The 16,946-nt window shown below is 42.3% G+C and overlaps 2 protein-coding genes across 9 annotated transcripts in view; one reads left to right on the top strand and one right to left on the bottom strand.

Annotated features, from left to right (window-relative positions):
• The window catches only part of DHRS12 (dehydrogenase/reductase 12), a 44,837-nt gene that overhangs the window by 21,911 nt on the left and 5,980 nt on the right, over positions 1-16,946 (top strand). For 3 of the 8 annotated variants that reach the window (XM_039716736.1, XM_039716734.1, XM_039716728.1), the window contains 4 exons: positions 720-824; positions 1,380-1,470; positions 2,891-3,028; positions 5,745-12,478. In XM_039716736.1, coding sequence (XP_039572670.1) covers positions 720-824; positions 1,380-1,470; positions 2,891-3,028; positions 5,745-5,872 — 462 coding nt within the window. In that variant the 3' untranslated portion in view covers positions 5,873-12,478. Of the gene's footprint in view, positions 1-719; positions 825-1,379; positions 1,471-1,566; positions 2,738-2,890; positions 3,029-3,555; positions 5,130-5,603; positions 5,644-5,744; positions 12,479-16,946 lie in introns of those variants that run through there. The other 5 variants (XM_039716729.1, XM_039716731.1, XM_039716730.1 and 2 more) reach the window with 5 other exon arrangements.
• Positions 13,981-16,946, bottom strand: part of WDFY2 (WD repeat and FYVE domain containing 2) — a 61,286-nt gene continuing 58,320 nt past the window's right edge. Inside the window, exon 12 of the mRNA XM_039716727.1 lies at positions 13,981-16,356. Coding sequence (XP_039572661.1) covers positions 16,327-16,356 — 30 coding nt within the window. The 3' untranslated portion in view covers positions 13,981-16,326. The remainder of the gene's footprint in view (positions 16,357-16,946) is intronic.

Raw genomic sequence — 16,946 nt, 5'->3', positions numbered from 1 at the left:
ATGCTGTTTAAAAGGGGTGTTTTACTATTTTTACCTTCTGGCTTGTAACAGCAGTTCTCTGACTGTGTTAGCAATGCAGGATTACTTACAATGCTGTAAGGATCTCTAAAATCCTCCTGGATTTTGCTAACAACAACCTCCTGCTCTAAGACAAAGCTCCTGCCTGCTGCTCTCAACCTTCATTGGAAATCAGAGTAAAACATTTCATTTGGGAACTTACCCTCTTAGATTCCCTAGGGCAAGTTAGCTCCTGCAGCAGAGTGCAAAATATGCACAACAGGAGTATAGGCTTAACAGAACTTTACATATCTTCGTGTAAAAAAAGACAGCAGGTACATTTTTAAAAATAAATTTTCCCAAGTTTTATATGGCTTCTAATTAGCTTTGGTAAATTATAAACATACAAACTACAAATAGTGCTATTCTGCTATTTTCTTTCTCCCCATTACTTTCCAAAAGGAAGAAGCACAAAATTCCTGAAATGAATCAACATCAGTTTGAATGAAAATCCCTTCTTAAAAATCTTATGTATCTTCCATCTCATCTCCAGGTATGCTCTACACATGAGCATAAGCATAATGCAAGGAGTATGGAGAGGAATCCTGCTCCATAGGGACTTCCAGCTATGGCCTGAAGACTACATTGCATGCATGAGTGCATCTGTGGGGAGTTCCTAGTTTTGCTTTTCATTCATTTGTTTTTCATTCATTTCATTACAGATCACTGTTTCTTCTGGGGGCATGCTTGTTCAAAAATTAAACATATCAGACTTGCAGTCGGAAAGTGGGTCATTTGATGGGACCATGGTGTATGCACAGAACAAGGTACAGCCCATGGGAGTGAAAACAAAGCCCAGCCCTTCTTTGCTAGGCAGCTCATACCATCTGCTTTGCAAAAAGCCTGTTGGTCACTGTTGCTTTCCCATTGCATCCAACCCATATGCAGATGCACAGGCAGTAATCTGCAGGAGTACAATGGCATGCCCTTAGGAGTGCATACATCTTGCATGGAGGAGAGCACGGCTAGAATTTGATTTGATATGAGAGAAGTCCCAAGGGGGAGCACTGTCTTTAGCTGATGAACCCTGTCTGCCTGCTTAGTTCTTGCCCACAGTCTGCAGCAAGTAGATAATGGTCAGTAAAAGCAGTGCAGCTGCTTTAAAAATAAATTTGTAGCCAGGGTATGGATGGCAATGACTGTGGAAGTCTCTGATGAAATTATCCAATAAATCCAGCCAGGATGAGCAAGGGTATATTTCTGCTGTACATAAATGCTCTGGTATTTATGGCACATTTGATGTAGTTTATTTCCCTGGGAACTAATTTGGTGGACAGGCTGTTGAACTTGGTGCTAGTGTGGCTCTTACTGCTCTATCCTAGAGACAGCAAGTTGTCCTGACAGAGCAATGGGCAAAGGCTTACAGGAATATCCATTTTTCCGTGATGCACCCCGGCTGGGCAGACACTCCAGGTAACATCTGCTTCAGACTCTGACAATATTTTTTTCTTTTCAGGATTTGTTTAAAAGCAAAGAAAAATGAAACTTCCTAGTATATTTTTCCAACAGGTGCAATAATTTATTTTCTTCAAACTGGTGCCTGGAGTAGTTTTATATCCCCTTGGTGGCTCTATTCTGCACAGTGTCTATATCTAGAGAATAATAACGGGCAGTGAATGTTTCCAGCCCTGCACAAATGCACAGCAGAGACACAGTTCTTAAAGGTAACCTTTAAGTTACATTTGTAGTGGAACTGTTAAACACACAGATGGAGCTTCTGCCTCTGTAAGTACCAGTGTGCAGACACTGGGAATTTGTGAGGGCATGTAGGAGAATGTACCACTGTGCATGCCCTCTGCTCTTCCTCTTAACATTTACTGCTGTTGAGAAGGTTTGGCCATTCAGCCTTTTGTCTGAGCTGCAGCTGTTCTTCAGTGACTGTGCCTGAGCAGGTGGGCCAGCATCAGTCATGCACTATGCATGTTGCATTCCCCAGTGTTTCCAGCCCCCAGTGCCCAAGCTTGGGATGCAGAATAGCAGTTACATCTCTAGGTCTTTTATAGGGATGCAGTTTCCAAAATTTGCTTCTGACAACAGAAGCATTTACCCTTTCTACTTTACGCTTGAAAATAGCCATTTCCAACTAAATATCCTGGTATTTCTTTTTCTTTAAAATACATTTATTTTTGCACTTCCTTTACAGATTTCAAACTTAATGAGCCATAAAGTTATCCCACCTTAAAGTTCAAAGACTCTCCAACCCCAAAAAATAAACACCTGCATTGAATGGGCCCTCAGTCACCATCTGTTGGACAAAATAAAATGAAACCAGAGTTTAGACAGGAAGTAAGCAATTTTTAAATACAGTGCTGCAACTGGTTTCCTAAAACTGGTGAGAAAAGAAGAGCTAAAAATCTCATTACAATACTGCTTTTTGGAATTCCTGTTTTCCCCATGTTTGTCATCTTTACGGTTTAGAATGGAATTGGCAGAGGAACCTCTTACAGATCCTGTTGTCTATTTTTTCCCTGTAATTTGACCCAAACAAACAAGTGGTGGATCATCTGGTGGCTTAGTGCTATTGTCCCACAAGCCATCCTACTCCCAGATAGGGGGAAATACTCATTTTCTTCTCTAAACTCCAGAGATGGCTGTTCTCCTTCCTACACACAAAATGCCAATTTCAAGCTGGTTTGTGCTTTTGGTTTTTTTGACTTTTTTTGTTGGTGGTGTTTTTTTGGTGGTTTTTGTTTTTTTGTGTGTGTGTGTGTCAACTGGTTTGTGCTTTTGGTTTTTTTGACTTTTTTTGTTGGTGGTGTTTTTTTGGTGGTTGTGTGTGTGTGTGTGAAAAGCCTTGCACGGCAGGCCACCATTGCATTGTTGTCCTTTCCAGCTGTGAGGTCGTCCATGCCCGATTTCTACGAGAGGATGAAGAGCTCGCTGCGCACCGAGGCCCAGGGAGCTGACACCGTCCTGTGGTTGGCGGTGTCTGCTGAAGCAACAAAGCTGCCCAGTGGCCTGTTCTTCCAAGGTAAGGAGCAGTGTCTCACAGTGCACAGACTGGAGATCCCCAGCTTGCTTGAGCTGAGGATCCCTGTCTGGCCTGGAAGGGGATGAAGGCTACACCAGACAGCTTGTGCAAAGGATAAAGCATTCCTCAAAGTTGTTTCAAGTCTAAGTGTTCGAGTGAGCATTGTGTTAAATTGTTATATTCCTGCTTTTGTCCTCTAAAGTAGCTGATAGAGACTTCAAAGCATTTCTTTAGGGAGGACTGGGGATTTTTGTAATGAAAATGGCTGCATGTAGGACTGTGCCAAGGGAAGGTGAATCACAGCAGTCAAACAGCAGCTTTTATGATGCTAGGAAATGAGCATCTTTCTCATGGAGCATTGGGAGTTGGCTCCGCTTTGACAGGTTCTTCTTCCCATTGTTCCATGCTAGCTAAAACTGCCAATTCCCCCTTTCTCTAACACTGGGCAAAGACTTGAGCACAGTGGCATTTTTGGCACTGTGAGCTTAGGGAATTAAAAGTAGAGCAGAGCCTTTCTTTTCTCCCAGGCAAATGACAGGCATCTTTGTAGGAGCAGCTGGAAGCAGAGATGCCTCAGTGGTGATGCAGGTCAGTCCAGAAAGAGAAAGCTCAGGGTAATTTCTTACAGAAGCTTCTTAGTGCACTCAAATCCTGATTCACTGAATTTCTATATGGAGAATGCAGGAAGCTCAGACTTTTCTGCATTTGGGTTGACTTTGTCCCTTCTGTCCCACAGACAGTCACACAGGGTTGGCTGACAGATACTTAAATGGGCATTTTTCTTGGCAGCATGTGGTGCATATGGAAACCCCACATCCCAGCTGGTCAGCCTTCTTTGTAGAACCAGGCTTTGCCTTCCTTTTAAAAACTCCAATCACTTTCTTCTGGTCCTAATGCTTCTGCTCAGTTGTTCTTTCTGTTTCTTTCATAATTCCACCAGGCCCTTCCCTTTGGCCTTTTTCTACTCCCAGCTTTGGTGAACAGGGAACATGCCCTGCCTCTTCAGCTAAAGCTACTTACTTTTGAGAGCTTTGGTCCTGGCATGACTGCTCTTAAAGCTGCAAGAGAAGTTCTGAGTCTATGTCTTGTGCTTATCAAACAGTGGTGAAGTAATTTATTTGTTGCTCCTATGGCCTTTTGGAAGCCACAGCTTAGCATGGGCACTCTTCAGGCCCTTTCAGTGAAGGCTTTGGGGTGCAGGAGCACTTTGCCACAAACCCCACGCTTCTGATCCTAGGCAGCCATTTTCCAAATCAGTCAAGTTTCTCTCCATTTTCTGCATTCTCTTCTCCTGTTCCCTCTGAAAGCAAACCAAAGCCAGCTCTTCTTTTTTTTTCCTGAGAAAATAATAAAGGGAAGTGGAACATGACTAGTACTACCAGAATTCTCTAATTCTGCTAAAATATATAAAAAATGCTTAACAGAGACCTGCTTTCCAAAGACTAGAAGCATATCTCTGTGATGCTGAACTTGGCTTTCATACCTAGTTCCCAAACTTTAGCACAGGCTACTGGCAGTACTGTGGCTAGGTGGGAAGCCATTCATAACCAGTGATGGAGAAGGAAACATTCCTCTCTCTCCTCAGTTTTCCATGAGCAGAAGTTACATGGTGTGTGCAGTCAGGTAAACATTTGCTCTTAAGAGGGCAAATACCTCTGCTCTCCTGGGGAGCCCAGTGGCAGCCTGATAGGTTTTTAGGGAAAGCTGCTGCCCAGGGTTGCAACAGGTTGTTCTTTTTGTCTCAGCTGGCTGCTGTGGAAGTTGGGCTTGCTAAGTAGACTTAACAGTGCTGCACCAGTGCTCTGAGTGTTGTTCCACAGACACCTGACAGCATTGTTGTAAAGCTCCCAGGCTCTAGACACCATGATTTGGAGGGGAAGATCCCTTAGAGTGGATGGTGGTAACAGCTGTATTTACAGATTTACAGGCATCACATCTGGAAAACCAAGCAAAGCATCAAACTGAGCAAACTTGGTTGGATACATGTCACTTGTGGTGACTGAGCAATAAGCCCAAGTTCCTTTGCATTTAGAATTTACCTGTTGTTTCTAAGGTTGAAAGTAAGCATTTTAAGATTGTAGTTAGGATTATTTTCAAAGTCCCAGCTGAGAATTTGTACATTACTAGAAATGTATTGTAATTGGATACGTGTCACTTGTGGTGACTGAGCAATAAGCCCAAGTTCCTTTGCGTTTAGAATTTAACTGTTGTTTCTAAGGATGAAAGTAAGCATTTTAAGATTGAAAATAATCCTAACTACAAAGTCCCAGCTGGGAATTTGTACATTACTAGAAATGTTATCCAGGAGGCAAGAAAAAATATTGTTTCAAGTGCAAAAGCATCCTCTGCCTGCAGCAGCAAACTCCAGCTATTGGTCTTTGCCTGGAGGTGCTGCCCTAGTGACAGGCATAACCCCAGAAGGAAGTCTTCCTTTTCCTAAAATGTCTCCAACTGAAAATGGGGGCTTGCTGCACAGTCCAGGTCATATTGTGCTACAGAAAAATCACTCCAGCTCCAAAATACAAATTGGTTTAATTTTTGGTTTAGGAGATATCTTAACTAACATTATTTACAGGTATCTAGAAGGTTAATTTTCCTGCCTTCAAGACCATGAGGTATGTTTGGGCAGTACAGAGTCTATCAAAAAAACTTCCTCTCTGCTATAAGAGAGTTAAATGTACCCATAAGGTTGTTTTTTTCTCTTCTTTTCTTCCAGACAGGCAACCAGTTCCTACACACTTACCCCTAGCATACACCCACAGTCCACCAGAGGATGAAGAGAAACTAATGGAGATGCTGGAAGAGTTCTCCCAGAAGTTTAAATCCGTTTCTCCAGGAATTTAGTGTCTCTCCTGACACAGTGTCACCACAAATCTTCTAATTACACAGTAATGTGCTGTTGAGGGGAAGTAGGATGCCATAGGCCTGTTAAAAATAAATTAGGTTCAGGTGTTCTCATAATGAGGTAGTAGAGTGGCACCTGTGTAATTTTTCTCTGCTGCCAAGTCTCTCCCATTGTGAATATGCAGCTGCTGCCTCAAGACACACTAAGGTTGTGTTCTTTGGATTGGAAGAAAAAATGAGAGGCATTAAAATAAGCCCTGAGACTTTGTAAAGTTACCTAGATAATTTAAAACACTGAGCACAGAGAAATGCAGAGGAGTGTACTTTCAGTAGCCTTCGTGAAGGACTTCAGGAAAGAAGTGGGAATATTTTAAACAGCTTTTAACTGCTGTATTTGACAGGTTGGTGTCTTCCTTCACTGTATGAGGATGACTGGGTTCAAGCATGTAACTGGGAATGCAGAAACTCTCTTGCAGGGCCTGCTTAGCTTAAAGGGAAGGATTCCTCATGGCCTTTAGTTTCTATAAATTAGTGCCGGTATGCAGAAGTGATCTGCTTCCTCATGTTTAAACAGCAAGAATTTAGGAACACTGCCAAATGCCTTCCACATTACTTGATGGAGGCAGGGCTAAATATTATCCCATTTATGTCAAAATACCATGAAGTAGGAGGTTTCAACACAACACACCCAGACATGGCTGAATCCAGCAGAGAAATGGCTGCATGACTGTAGGCACAAAAAGAAACATGCTAAGGTGTACCTGCTTGCCATTTCTGTGAGAGATTAAGGGAATTGTTTTATCATTGTGAATAGATTAAGAGAGGAAGGTGAGAACTGGTGTGGCACAGGTTTTAGAGGAGAATCCACCTCCTGATGAGAGGCTTGTATTTTGTCTGGATGTGTTTGCTTCCAGACACAGAGAACAGGATTCATCCTACCTGATCTGTGGACATTTGAATTACTCACTGAGTTTCTCACTGTAAATCACTAGAGGGAGAAATGGGCTTTTTCACAGGGATTTACTGGATCTAGTTTAAGAAACCACTTATAGTGTTGCATCTTTCTAAGAGTGTTGAAGACAATGAGCTCACACTTAGACTTTCTGGGGGGACTCATTTTGTCTTAATGATTTCAGATTTACTGCAAAGCCAGGACTATTATTAACAAAGGTAACACCTTTTCTCCTGAACTGAATGTGTTTATTAACGAGCTGCCTCCAGAACCCCCCCCAAGTTGCTGCACTGTTTCACACACGGCTCACACCAGTGTGGTAGGACCAAGGACCTAAACACAAATATAACACAGATGTTCTTGAGCTCTCTGCAGTGCCTGGCAGCTAAAGACTGGTGATGGACAGAGGGGAGCTTCTTCTGTCTACTTTATGTATTTAGTTTCCTCCTGGCTGATGGTATTTCCTATAAAGATCTCCTATTAAGTATCAGTTTAAGAAAAAAAACTGCTTTTTTCAGCCTATTGTCAATCTCCTTAGAAGATTTTACTGTCAGAGAGGCCCTGAGAAAAATTTCCCATGATAAGCAGTGCTGAGACAAGTCAGGCTGTCACAGCTCCTCCTGGGTCAGCATTCCAGTTATTGCCTCATTTATAAACTTAACTCCTTCTTGCACTACAGTGAAAGAAAACAACAGCAAGGCTTGTACAGAGGTTTATTTCCTGCAAATCTGGTATTAACATTTTCTGTGGTTTCAACTGTTAAATACAGTTACCCAAAACAAGAGCATAGCTGGAAGCACATATAGTAACTACATTTCTTAACCCAATAGCTGCAAGGCTAATAAAAACATTTGTATTATTTAGTATTTACATCAGTTTGCTTCTCAGCTCTGCAGTACAGAAGAAAAGTTTAATGACTGGTATTTAAATAGTTCATAAAAGTAAAAACTGTGCACTATATATGTGTATATTTAACACAATTTAGTCCACATTCTGCACTAGTGTATTTGAATAGCCTATATTTTTCATTTTGTGTCACAGCTTAAAAATGAAGCCAAAGTTAAGAAAACTGCTTTAATCAGTTTGGTCACAGTGTCAAAGAGCAACATGCTATGGTTTAAGAGCACTTCTGATTTAAAAAGAACTAAACCACAGGAACAGCAAGTAGAAACAAAGTCCAGAGTGTCACACACTTTGGTATTATGGTCCTGCTGATGCTTTGTTTCAGCCCGATTCCACGAGAGTAAACATGGCTTGTGGCTGCAAGCCAGTGAGAGGATTTGCCTAATGCAGTCCAGAACGACTTGCACCTTCACGTAAGTGAATACTTTTACAGACTCACAGATTATGCTGAGTCAGAAAGGACCCACAAGGAGCAGAGTCCAGCCTCTGGCCCTGCACAGGATGCCCCAAGAGTCATACCATGTGCCTGAGAGCATTGTCCAAATGCTTCTTGAACTCTGTCAGGCTGGTGCTGTGACCACTTCCCTGGGGAGCTGTTCCAGTGCCCAGCCACCCTGGGGGTGAAGAACCTTGTCCTGATATGCACCCTAAACCTGCCCTGACACAACCTTATGCCATTCCTTTGGGCCCTGTCACTGGTCACCCCAGAGAAGAGATCAGTGTCTGCCCCTCCTCTTCCCCTCACAAGGAAGTTGCAGATTGTGATTGTATCCCCTCAGTCTCCTCTTCCACTTTTAAAACTTTATTAACAAAATTAAAATAGCATCCAGTGACAGACGACCAGAAGGTGAAGGTGGCACAGGTCCTTGCTAAGCAGTGCACACTGGGAGGCTGAGAGCACACCTGGTTCCTGGGAGTGGAATGACAAGCACAGCAGCTGCTCTTGCCACCCTTTCCAGTCCAGGTGCAGCCCCACACTTCTTGTGGCAGCCTTGAGCCTTTTATGACTGTGACCTCACTCTGATGGCTTCACATTTTCTTCATTTTGTGAAGTCACCTAGTTGGGAAGTTTTTGCTCTCAGGGATCTTGCACAGGAATGTAGCACCACAGAGCTCATGTGGAGTTGGTCATTTCCCTACATCCTCATGGGAAGGTACAGCCCAGCAGCAGGACAAGAGGACTGACTGTAGTGATGCAGGGGCCACTGCAACTTCTCTTTTTGTCTTGGACGACAATTTTAGGATATCAATGTAACAGGTATCAAACAATTTTATAAACTGCATTTTGTTTTTAGTTTCCTATCTGGGTCATGTTTAGTCATTGTTTAAAAAAACCCAATAAACTAAATCAAGCTGTTGATTAAAGGTGCAAAAAATTGTTGTTTGCCTTTGAATGGGGGCACTCCCATACATACCTCACAATTGTGGAGTAAACTGCAAATACCAGTTGCTGGCATTTGCAGTTAACACACACTCCAGCTTCTGCGTTCTGCTCAGTGGGAACAAGGTGTGAGCAGAATAACCCCTTCCTGTTAAACAAGGCTCAGGTGGGATTTGAATATGGACTGCCTGGGCTCAAAGGGAGTTAGTTCTGCTAAACCCTTCATTGTAGCCTGATAAGTCAGTCCTGAAAACCTCAATGTAAATGAATTAATTTGGTGGGGGGATAATCCCAGCCATTTCAATTGTCAGTACAAGCACTAATTTGTATTTTTGTAATGACAAAGCCTTTCCAAAAGCCATGGCACTTGAAGCAGTACTAGTTTTCCTTAAGCAGGGCTGAACTTGGTGAGTGGAGAGTGAACCTGGAGTTAGTCTTTCAGGGAACAACCTGATAGAACAGTGGAGGAGGGCAGCTAGGAAGCAGTTCAATCTCTAAGTTCCTCTGTGTGTTACTCTCACATCCTTTCTGCAAAAATGAAGCACCCCATCTCATGACACTGGATCATACTTATTTAAAACTAGTGCTGGTCAACATCCACCCACAGTCATTTTAGCTAGGCAGTTTCCACTCTGGCAGTGCACAGCTTTGCATCCTCCTGAGCTCAGCTCACAGTATTTCCCTGTTTGTCTCAGGCTTCCATCTCTTGCTTTGTTGGGAAAAGTAATTCTGGGCACATTTGAGCAGAGCCAGCAACTGATTATAGGAGATAATTTTAAAATGCAACGAAGATGACTTGAAAATTCTGTCTTCCTGTGGTCACCCAAAAAGCAATGATCTACACAATGAGAGAAAGAAGGCTTTTAAAAGGCGCTGAAACTGATAGGGAGCAAGTGCAACAAAAACACTTCTGGGACTAAAAGTGATCAAATCCAAGACATTAAATTTGTGAAGTAGGTCAGTATTTATGTTCCTCTCTCTAGAGGGAGCCATCAGATAAAGAAAAATGATGTATTCATCTGAAGGAAATGTGTTTTCTCTCAAAACACAAGCTAATGCTCAGCTTTACGAAGGGGCACAGTGTCAGCCTGGCCAAAGGTCTTCAGCAGGACAGGTTTCTGCCCTGCTGCCAGGAGAAACAATTCAGACCTTTGCTGCACCAGCAGTGCCATTGCACAGATAAAAATATTGTCCAAATGGGAAGAGTGGTAAAACCTGCACTTGTGCAAACTTCAGGGAGAGAGGTCCCAGGAAGTGCCATTTTCTTTGATGGTTAAAAATCTTGAGCATCTTCCCTTTACTTTTCAGTTCAGAATCCACAGGGAGCCTTGGAGTGATGCACAAAATCATGCAATTCCTCTCCACTGCCCAGACACCATTTCCTTGGGCTGCTCACCCACTGCCAGGCACTCAGGGCAAGAATTGGTCCAGGCAAAAGACATGTCCATACAACAACTGTCAGTTTTATGACAATTTACAGAACAGGCAGGTGAATGATTCCAGCCAAAACTCAATAAACCAAATTCCTCATTACACACATAGAGAAGGAAAAGAAATAGCCAAAAGCTGATAGAAATTAATTTAGTGGGGTTAAGATACCACAATTTATTCAGCTACATGGGAGACACTTATTTACATAATGGAACAGTACTGGAAAGTGTTACAATGTAGTTGGTAGAAAAAGTCAAATTGTTGAGCAGCATTCATATAAAACACTGACCTGAACAAAAGCCAGTAAGAGCTTTTTTTCATATAAAATCCCTCTAATCAAAAAGACAGCAAAGCCCATGAGGTATTAGTCAGTATGACAACTTACCAAGCAGAGTCAGAAACAAGGCTCAGCCTTTTGGAAAGCTAAACCACACCCAAAACTAGTGCTAATGACAAAGATATAGCAAGGAGTTTGTGAACTTATTTGCAAAAATTTCTTAATTACTTGGCTGTGGCAACCCCACAAAATTTTCTTGGGACAGGACAAAATAGGAGTGTTAGCAATGGGTTTTTCACATCTGAAGGAAACTCTGACCTGTGATAAAATGTAAGTACAAAGGTGATAAACCCTTTAATAAATTCAGATTATGCAATATCTAAAGAACAAATAACTGGAGAGACTATCTTCATAAGGCCTGACACCTCTTCTGTTCCATCTCAGTAGTAATATGTCTCTTCCACATCCTCTTAATATTGAAGTCCTGAAAAAACTACTTGAGGTAGATAAATATTATTTGGCAATTGAACCAAAGAACAAGAAATGGAAGTCAAATCTTCATCAGCTGGAACAACTCTATGTTCCTTGTGGCTTCTGGCTCTGGACCATGGCTGCTGGCTGGCTTACAGTGTGGGGATGGGGGTTAGGTTTGTCTTTATACAGCTCTGATGTATATTCATTTCTATACTGTAGGTGATTTTTGGTTTGGTTTTTTTAGGTTTTGTTTGTATGCTGATAACATTCTTTCTTGGTGTCCCCTCTTTGCACTGACTTTGCCAGGAATGTGTTCTCTTGTTTTCATTTTGGTTTGAGTTCAATGTCCCTACTTGGCAGCAATTTCAATTGAACTCAATCTCTTTCTCTTCTGAGTAGTACAATGTGTCCTGCAGCAAACAAAATTTCAGAGATGGCCAAAGACTGGTCACAAGGGAAAATCCCCAAACTGGGAAAATGCAATGAAAAGCCACATGTGATCACACAAAGTTAATCTCAACTCCCAGAACTTCAAGTTTTTGGCAAGCTACGGACATTTTTTTATCTTTTGAGGAGCAAAGATTTCCTGCCAACATTCACAAGATGAAATTTTGAAGAGAAAAACCTCTGTCTTCCTCAATATTACCTAAGAGGTGATCACTGAAGGGACTCAGCACATCAATACATCCTGAAAAAAGGATCAAGTTTGTTGTTACCATTGCATCTTCTAAGTCCTAATTAAAAACATCCCATGTGCTCAATGTGGTCTCCTGGAAAGGACATGGCTGTAAAACCACACATTGTAGCCCTATTTCTTGTGTGCTACAAAACAGAACTTTGGTTGCTGGTATGCAAATCCTGTTTGGAACAGCAAGGCCAGACATTAGTAATATTTGCTAATTTGTTAGTAACTAATTTGGTAGTAGTTTAGATTTAAGGAAAGATAGTTCTTTTTTCCTTCTCTAAGCAATAGAGTAGACACAGGCATTAAGTGGACTTTGAATCACAGAATTGGCAAGGTGGGAAAGAACCTTCGAAGGTCATCTGGGCCTGCTCAAGCAGGGTCACTGGAGGTGGCTGCCTAGGGTCATGTCCAGTTGGGTTTTCTCCAAAGATGGAGAACCCACAAACTACCTGCCTGGCCAGTACCCATGCTCAGTCACCCTTGCAGTAAAAACTGTTTCCTGATGTTCAGAGGAAATCTGTGTTTCTGTTTTGTGCCCATTGCTTCTGACCCTGTCACTGGACACCAGTGCCTTCTCTTTGCATCCTCCCTTCAGGCGTTTATACACACTGATGAGATCCCTCTGAGCCATCTTTTCTCCAAGATGAACAGTCCCAGCTCTCCCAGATATGCTCCAGTACCTTTCACCATCTCAGTGGCCCTTCCTTTGCTGGACTCCACACAGTGGTTTCATTTCCCCCACTCAGAGGGAACACATCCCTCCCTTTCCCAGTACTGGAGATGCCCATGCCACCCTCTCAGGCAAAGTGCAGTAACCACTACTGAGGTACTAAGAGCCCACATGCTGACACTCAGGTGATGGCCTCAAGAGGACAGAGCAGGGAGGTCACCTGGGCTTGGCTGCAAAAAGTAGCTGCAGGCAAGGGTCACCAATGTCACTGTTCAGGATTATCCTCTGTCAGACTGGCTGACTTGTAGCCCTATCACTGCTCTGTTTCAACATCTAACCATGACATTAAGTCTTCTGGCAGATGGGAGGACCATCAATGCTACATTGCAAGCAGATGCCCACCTTCTATTCCCTTCACCTAAATATTTTCAGCTTTAAAAGACTGACGTTTGGTGCTCACATTGGGCCAGCTGGGACACAAGTGACTCCAGCAAACTGCTCAGGCACTGTGTATGTGACCAGCACCTGCCCCATCACCTGCCTAAGCCCTACAGACACTGCTCATTTTAAAACCAAGAATAGCAGGGAGATGCTCTGGAGAACACTTCCCACAAGGAAGCACCAGCTAAGGGAGAAATGAAAATCATCTTTTCTGATGTGTAGAGCAGAGGGAGGCTATCAATGTTTGTGTGCCCCTTGTCACAGCATGAGGTATCACTAAAAGGTACTGCCCTTCAGCAGCCCCAGGGAAAGTGGGCTTGGCTTCATTTAAGAGTGTGCGTAGGTACGTGGCACTGCATAGTTTATACCTGTATCAAAATACACCCTCCTCCCACCCTCCAACAGTGAAATTCATAAAAAAAGCTTGGATTCACTATTCAGCAAGCAAAACAGAAAAAAAAAAGGATCAGGCGGCTGAGATCCCTTTTTGTATGCATCAAGCAGACAGAAGAAAATGAAGTTGCTACTCTAACACAGCAGAAGAGGAAGGCAGGCATTTTAACTCTCCTAGTGTCAAATCATTCTTGTTTCATTTGGAAAGTAAAAGAATTACAGAATTAGATGCATCTATTTTCCCTTCATAATCTCTAATGTCTTGAGGCATTGCAAAGGAACAAATTTTCTTTCCCCCCTCAGCTTCACTTGCAGTTTATATAATTTTCTAAGCCCAGAGCAGTCTGTCCTGAGACTGTAAGATAAGGAGATGTTTAGCTTAAATCCAGATAACCTGCAGGTCATTCAATGAGAAAGAACAACTAGGAAAATTCTGCAAAACAGTTTTGCATAACTCACATCCACATATAAGCAACACTGAAACCATGACTCCTTGAAGACAAGGGGGGAGTGGCCATGAGTTTATTGCAGAACAGTCCAAACAAGTCATTCTGCAATGTAGTCTCCTTTGGAATCAGTTCTTCACCTTTGTTTGCACATTGCACATGCAGGAGTAGGCGCTGACCCAGGGGCAGATCCTCAGCTTGCTGAGTCCATCACTCCATCAGTGTGAGCACAATTCATGCTGGAGTCCCAGCCTTGGTGCCAGTGCTGTCTCCTCGGGAACCGAGCACTAAACAGCAATTTAAATTCACTTTGTGTGCCCGTGCTTCTGTCACCATGAGATGCACTCCCTGCACAGCACAAGTCAGGTCTCTGGCCAAAGGCCCTGAGCCCAAGGGAACATGGAACACCATAGTTCAGCAAAGCTTTCTGCATACTCTCCTGCTGGAATGAAATATGGCAGGCCACTTGCTCATCTTGCACAGCTTTGGCAGCCAGGAACGCTTCAGTCATCAGAAAACATGCACAAGGTGTAATGAAAAGCATTCCAAGAGGAAACAAGCATCTAGTTTCCAGGAGAGAACGTGGGAAGACTGAGAAAACAACTTTCAAGTTGGAAAAATAATAGTACTGTGTGAATTATGTTTGAAAATATGCTTTAAAATATGCTGTCTAGAGGGGAACCAACAACAGACTGTATGACCAGGAAACCCAAGGTGGTGTTATTTCAGAGAACATGACTGCAAAATGCTTCATCACAGGTTACAAGATGTTTAAGAAGAGAATTTTCCCTCAAAATACATAGCAGTCCTGTGGCATGAACACAGAATTCCACTCACCCTTTACTGCAGCAGCTCACTCGACCAGAATTAATGCCATTAATTGAGGTAACCATATTTTTTTTCCCTCAAAAGTGAATTGCTGCTGGGCAAACAAAGGAGGAGCTTTATTTTATTTTAGCATTCTCTCTCAAGAGAGGACACAAGGCTTCTCCAGGTAGCAGTGTGCTCTGAAGTGGCAAATGTCATGGCCTCCCCACTACAGAGGGAAGAAGGGAAGTCCAAAACAGGGCAAGGCTGAGCACCCCCAATGTGCTGTGTCAGAGTAGCTAGAATCACAAGGCCTGCTGACACAGGAGATGCAGGAAAGCCTTTGCAGAGCAAATTCTCTGCACTAGTTTCTTTGAAGTGTGTGAGTAGTATCAGGCTAAGAAATAACATGGATTAATGGAATGGAGAGTTGGCTCTTCAGAGAAGGTCCCTTTGGAAAAAAAAGGCTTTTTTAGTTCGTTCACCGTGACAATGTATTCTAAAAAGGTAATTTTGGTCAATCCAGGTTTTCAAATACTGTTTATTTTTAGGAGAAACTGTAAAGTATGACAACAGGACAATGGGCATCATTCAGCAATATCACTTCTGGGTCTATAGAGAAAATTAATAAAAACCATCAGCATTTAAAAAAATAAATATGACTAACCATATGGAAAACAGGAAGAACAAAATTCATCTTCAACAACACAGACAGGTATAAATGCTGAAATGTTGCTGTGCAAGGTAAAGGTAGAGGTAGAGATAAACCAGACTTTTCAGATCTAGACCAGTTTTAGATCTGCCCCCCTCCATGCACACACTCCCAAAAGTTCCTGTTGCCAATAATTTTATTTGAATCAGACTGTGAGCATCATCAAACTCAAACAAGTCTGTGTGCTCCTTAGCTCTGAGCTGGAAAACAATTTCAGTTTTCTGTAGAAATCAGTTGCTGCATAACCTGACCCCTGGTTCTGCGACTTGTGCAGCAAAGGGAGAGGCAGGAAGATTATACAGACCAATAAATGCTCTCTGGATGATGCCCTCTAGGACAAGTAGATGGTAGAGCCCTTTTAGGAATTGCAATAGCCCATCAGCTCCTCAGTGATGCACCCAGAGACCATGCCTGGATTTCCTCCTCTGGAGAGAGCATGGACAGGAGAAATATCCCAAACCAACAGGTACTGGCTGCAGGGAGAGCCAATTGCCTTACACAGTCTGTTGACACCAAAAACTCACAGAGGAAGACACAACCCAAGAACCCTCTGTACAAAGCAGCAAGTATCTTGACATACTGAAATATAAAAACTAAAAATTGCACTGCACACAGATTTTTCCAAACAAACTCAAGACAACCAAAGTCAGATCGTACAAACCGTTAGTTAAAAAAATACCTTCTTGTATATTTTGAGAAGTGGAAAGAGTCTTCGTGCAAATGTTCAGCCTGGATCAAGCAGAGGACATAAAGTTGTAAACACGTTAGTTCCTTTCTCATCTGCCATATGTGCCCAGTGTTATCTATCTTCTGCAGTATAATTGGGGTTAGGAAATCCGTTTCTTCTGTAAATATCACCTTTCAAGTTCCACTGATGTAACATCAGGACACTACTGGTGTCATATCCCACAACTGTTAAATACAATAAAATAAAACAACATAATGAATATTGGTAAAAGGCAATAAAATACAGAAAAAAATAGAACCTTTATATAATATAATTTACACCTTTTTTTTAATTAAGAGGGGCAACATGGTTAGAGGTGGATGCAACAAGTTTGAAGAAGTTTGATTTAATTTTCCAGCACTTATGTCAGAGTGGTGGAGGTTGACAAAATGGCATTCTGTATGTCACAAGCTTTCACCTGTATGAGCCAGGTTCATAGCTGGCCTTAAAAGAAACCAAAGAACTCCCACTACATAACTAACTTCAATGATCAGAACAGTCATAACACATTGTGAGGATTTTGTTTTTTTAAATTACTCAAACTGTTGTAACTTAGTCATTATTTTAGCTATTTCTTTATCTATTCACACTGACATTTGGCATGTTGAGAAACAGTTGGTCTTTCTCAAGGGAAAGCTACAGTGAGCTCCTGTCCCAGCCCCTTCAGGCAAGAACTTCACAGACCAAGACCTCCTTGGTCCTTATTGGGCACAAATCCTAACCCAAATCACAAGTGAGAAGTCTCTGGGTAGAAGAAGGCAGGTATGACATCCTG

The sequence above is a fragment of the Passer montanus genome, unplaced genomic scaffold (genome assembly GCF_014805655.1).
Source record: "Passer montanus isolate IOZ18808 unplaced genomic scaffold, ASM1480565v1 scaffold36, whole genome shotgun sequence".
NCBI classification, from domain to species: domain Eukaryota; kingdom Metazoa; phylum Chordata; class Aves; order Passeriformes; family Passeridae; genus Passer; species Passer montanus.
The sequence above is the reverse complement of the archived record's forward strand: the minus strand, read 5'-3'. Positions and strand labels throughout refer to the sequence as shown.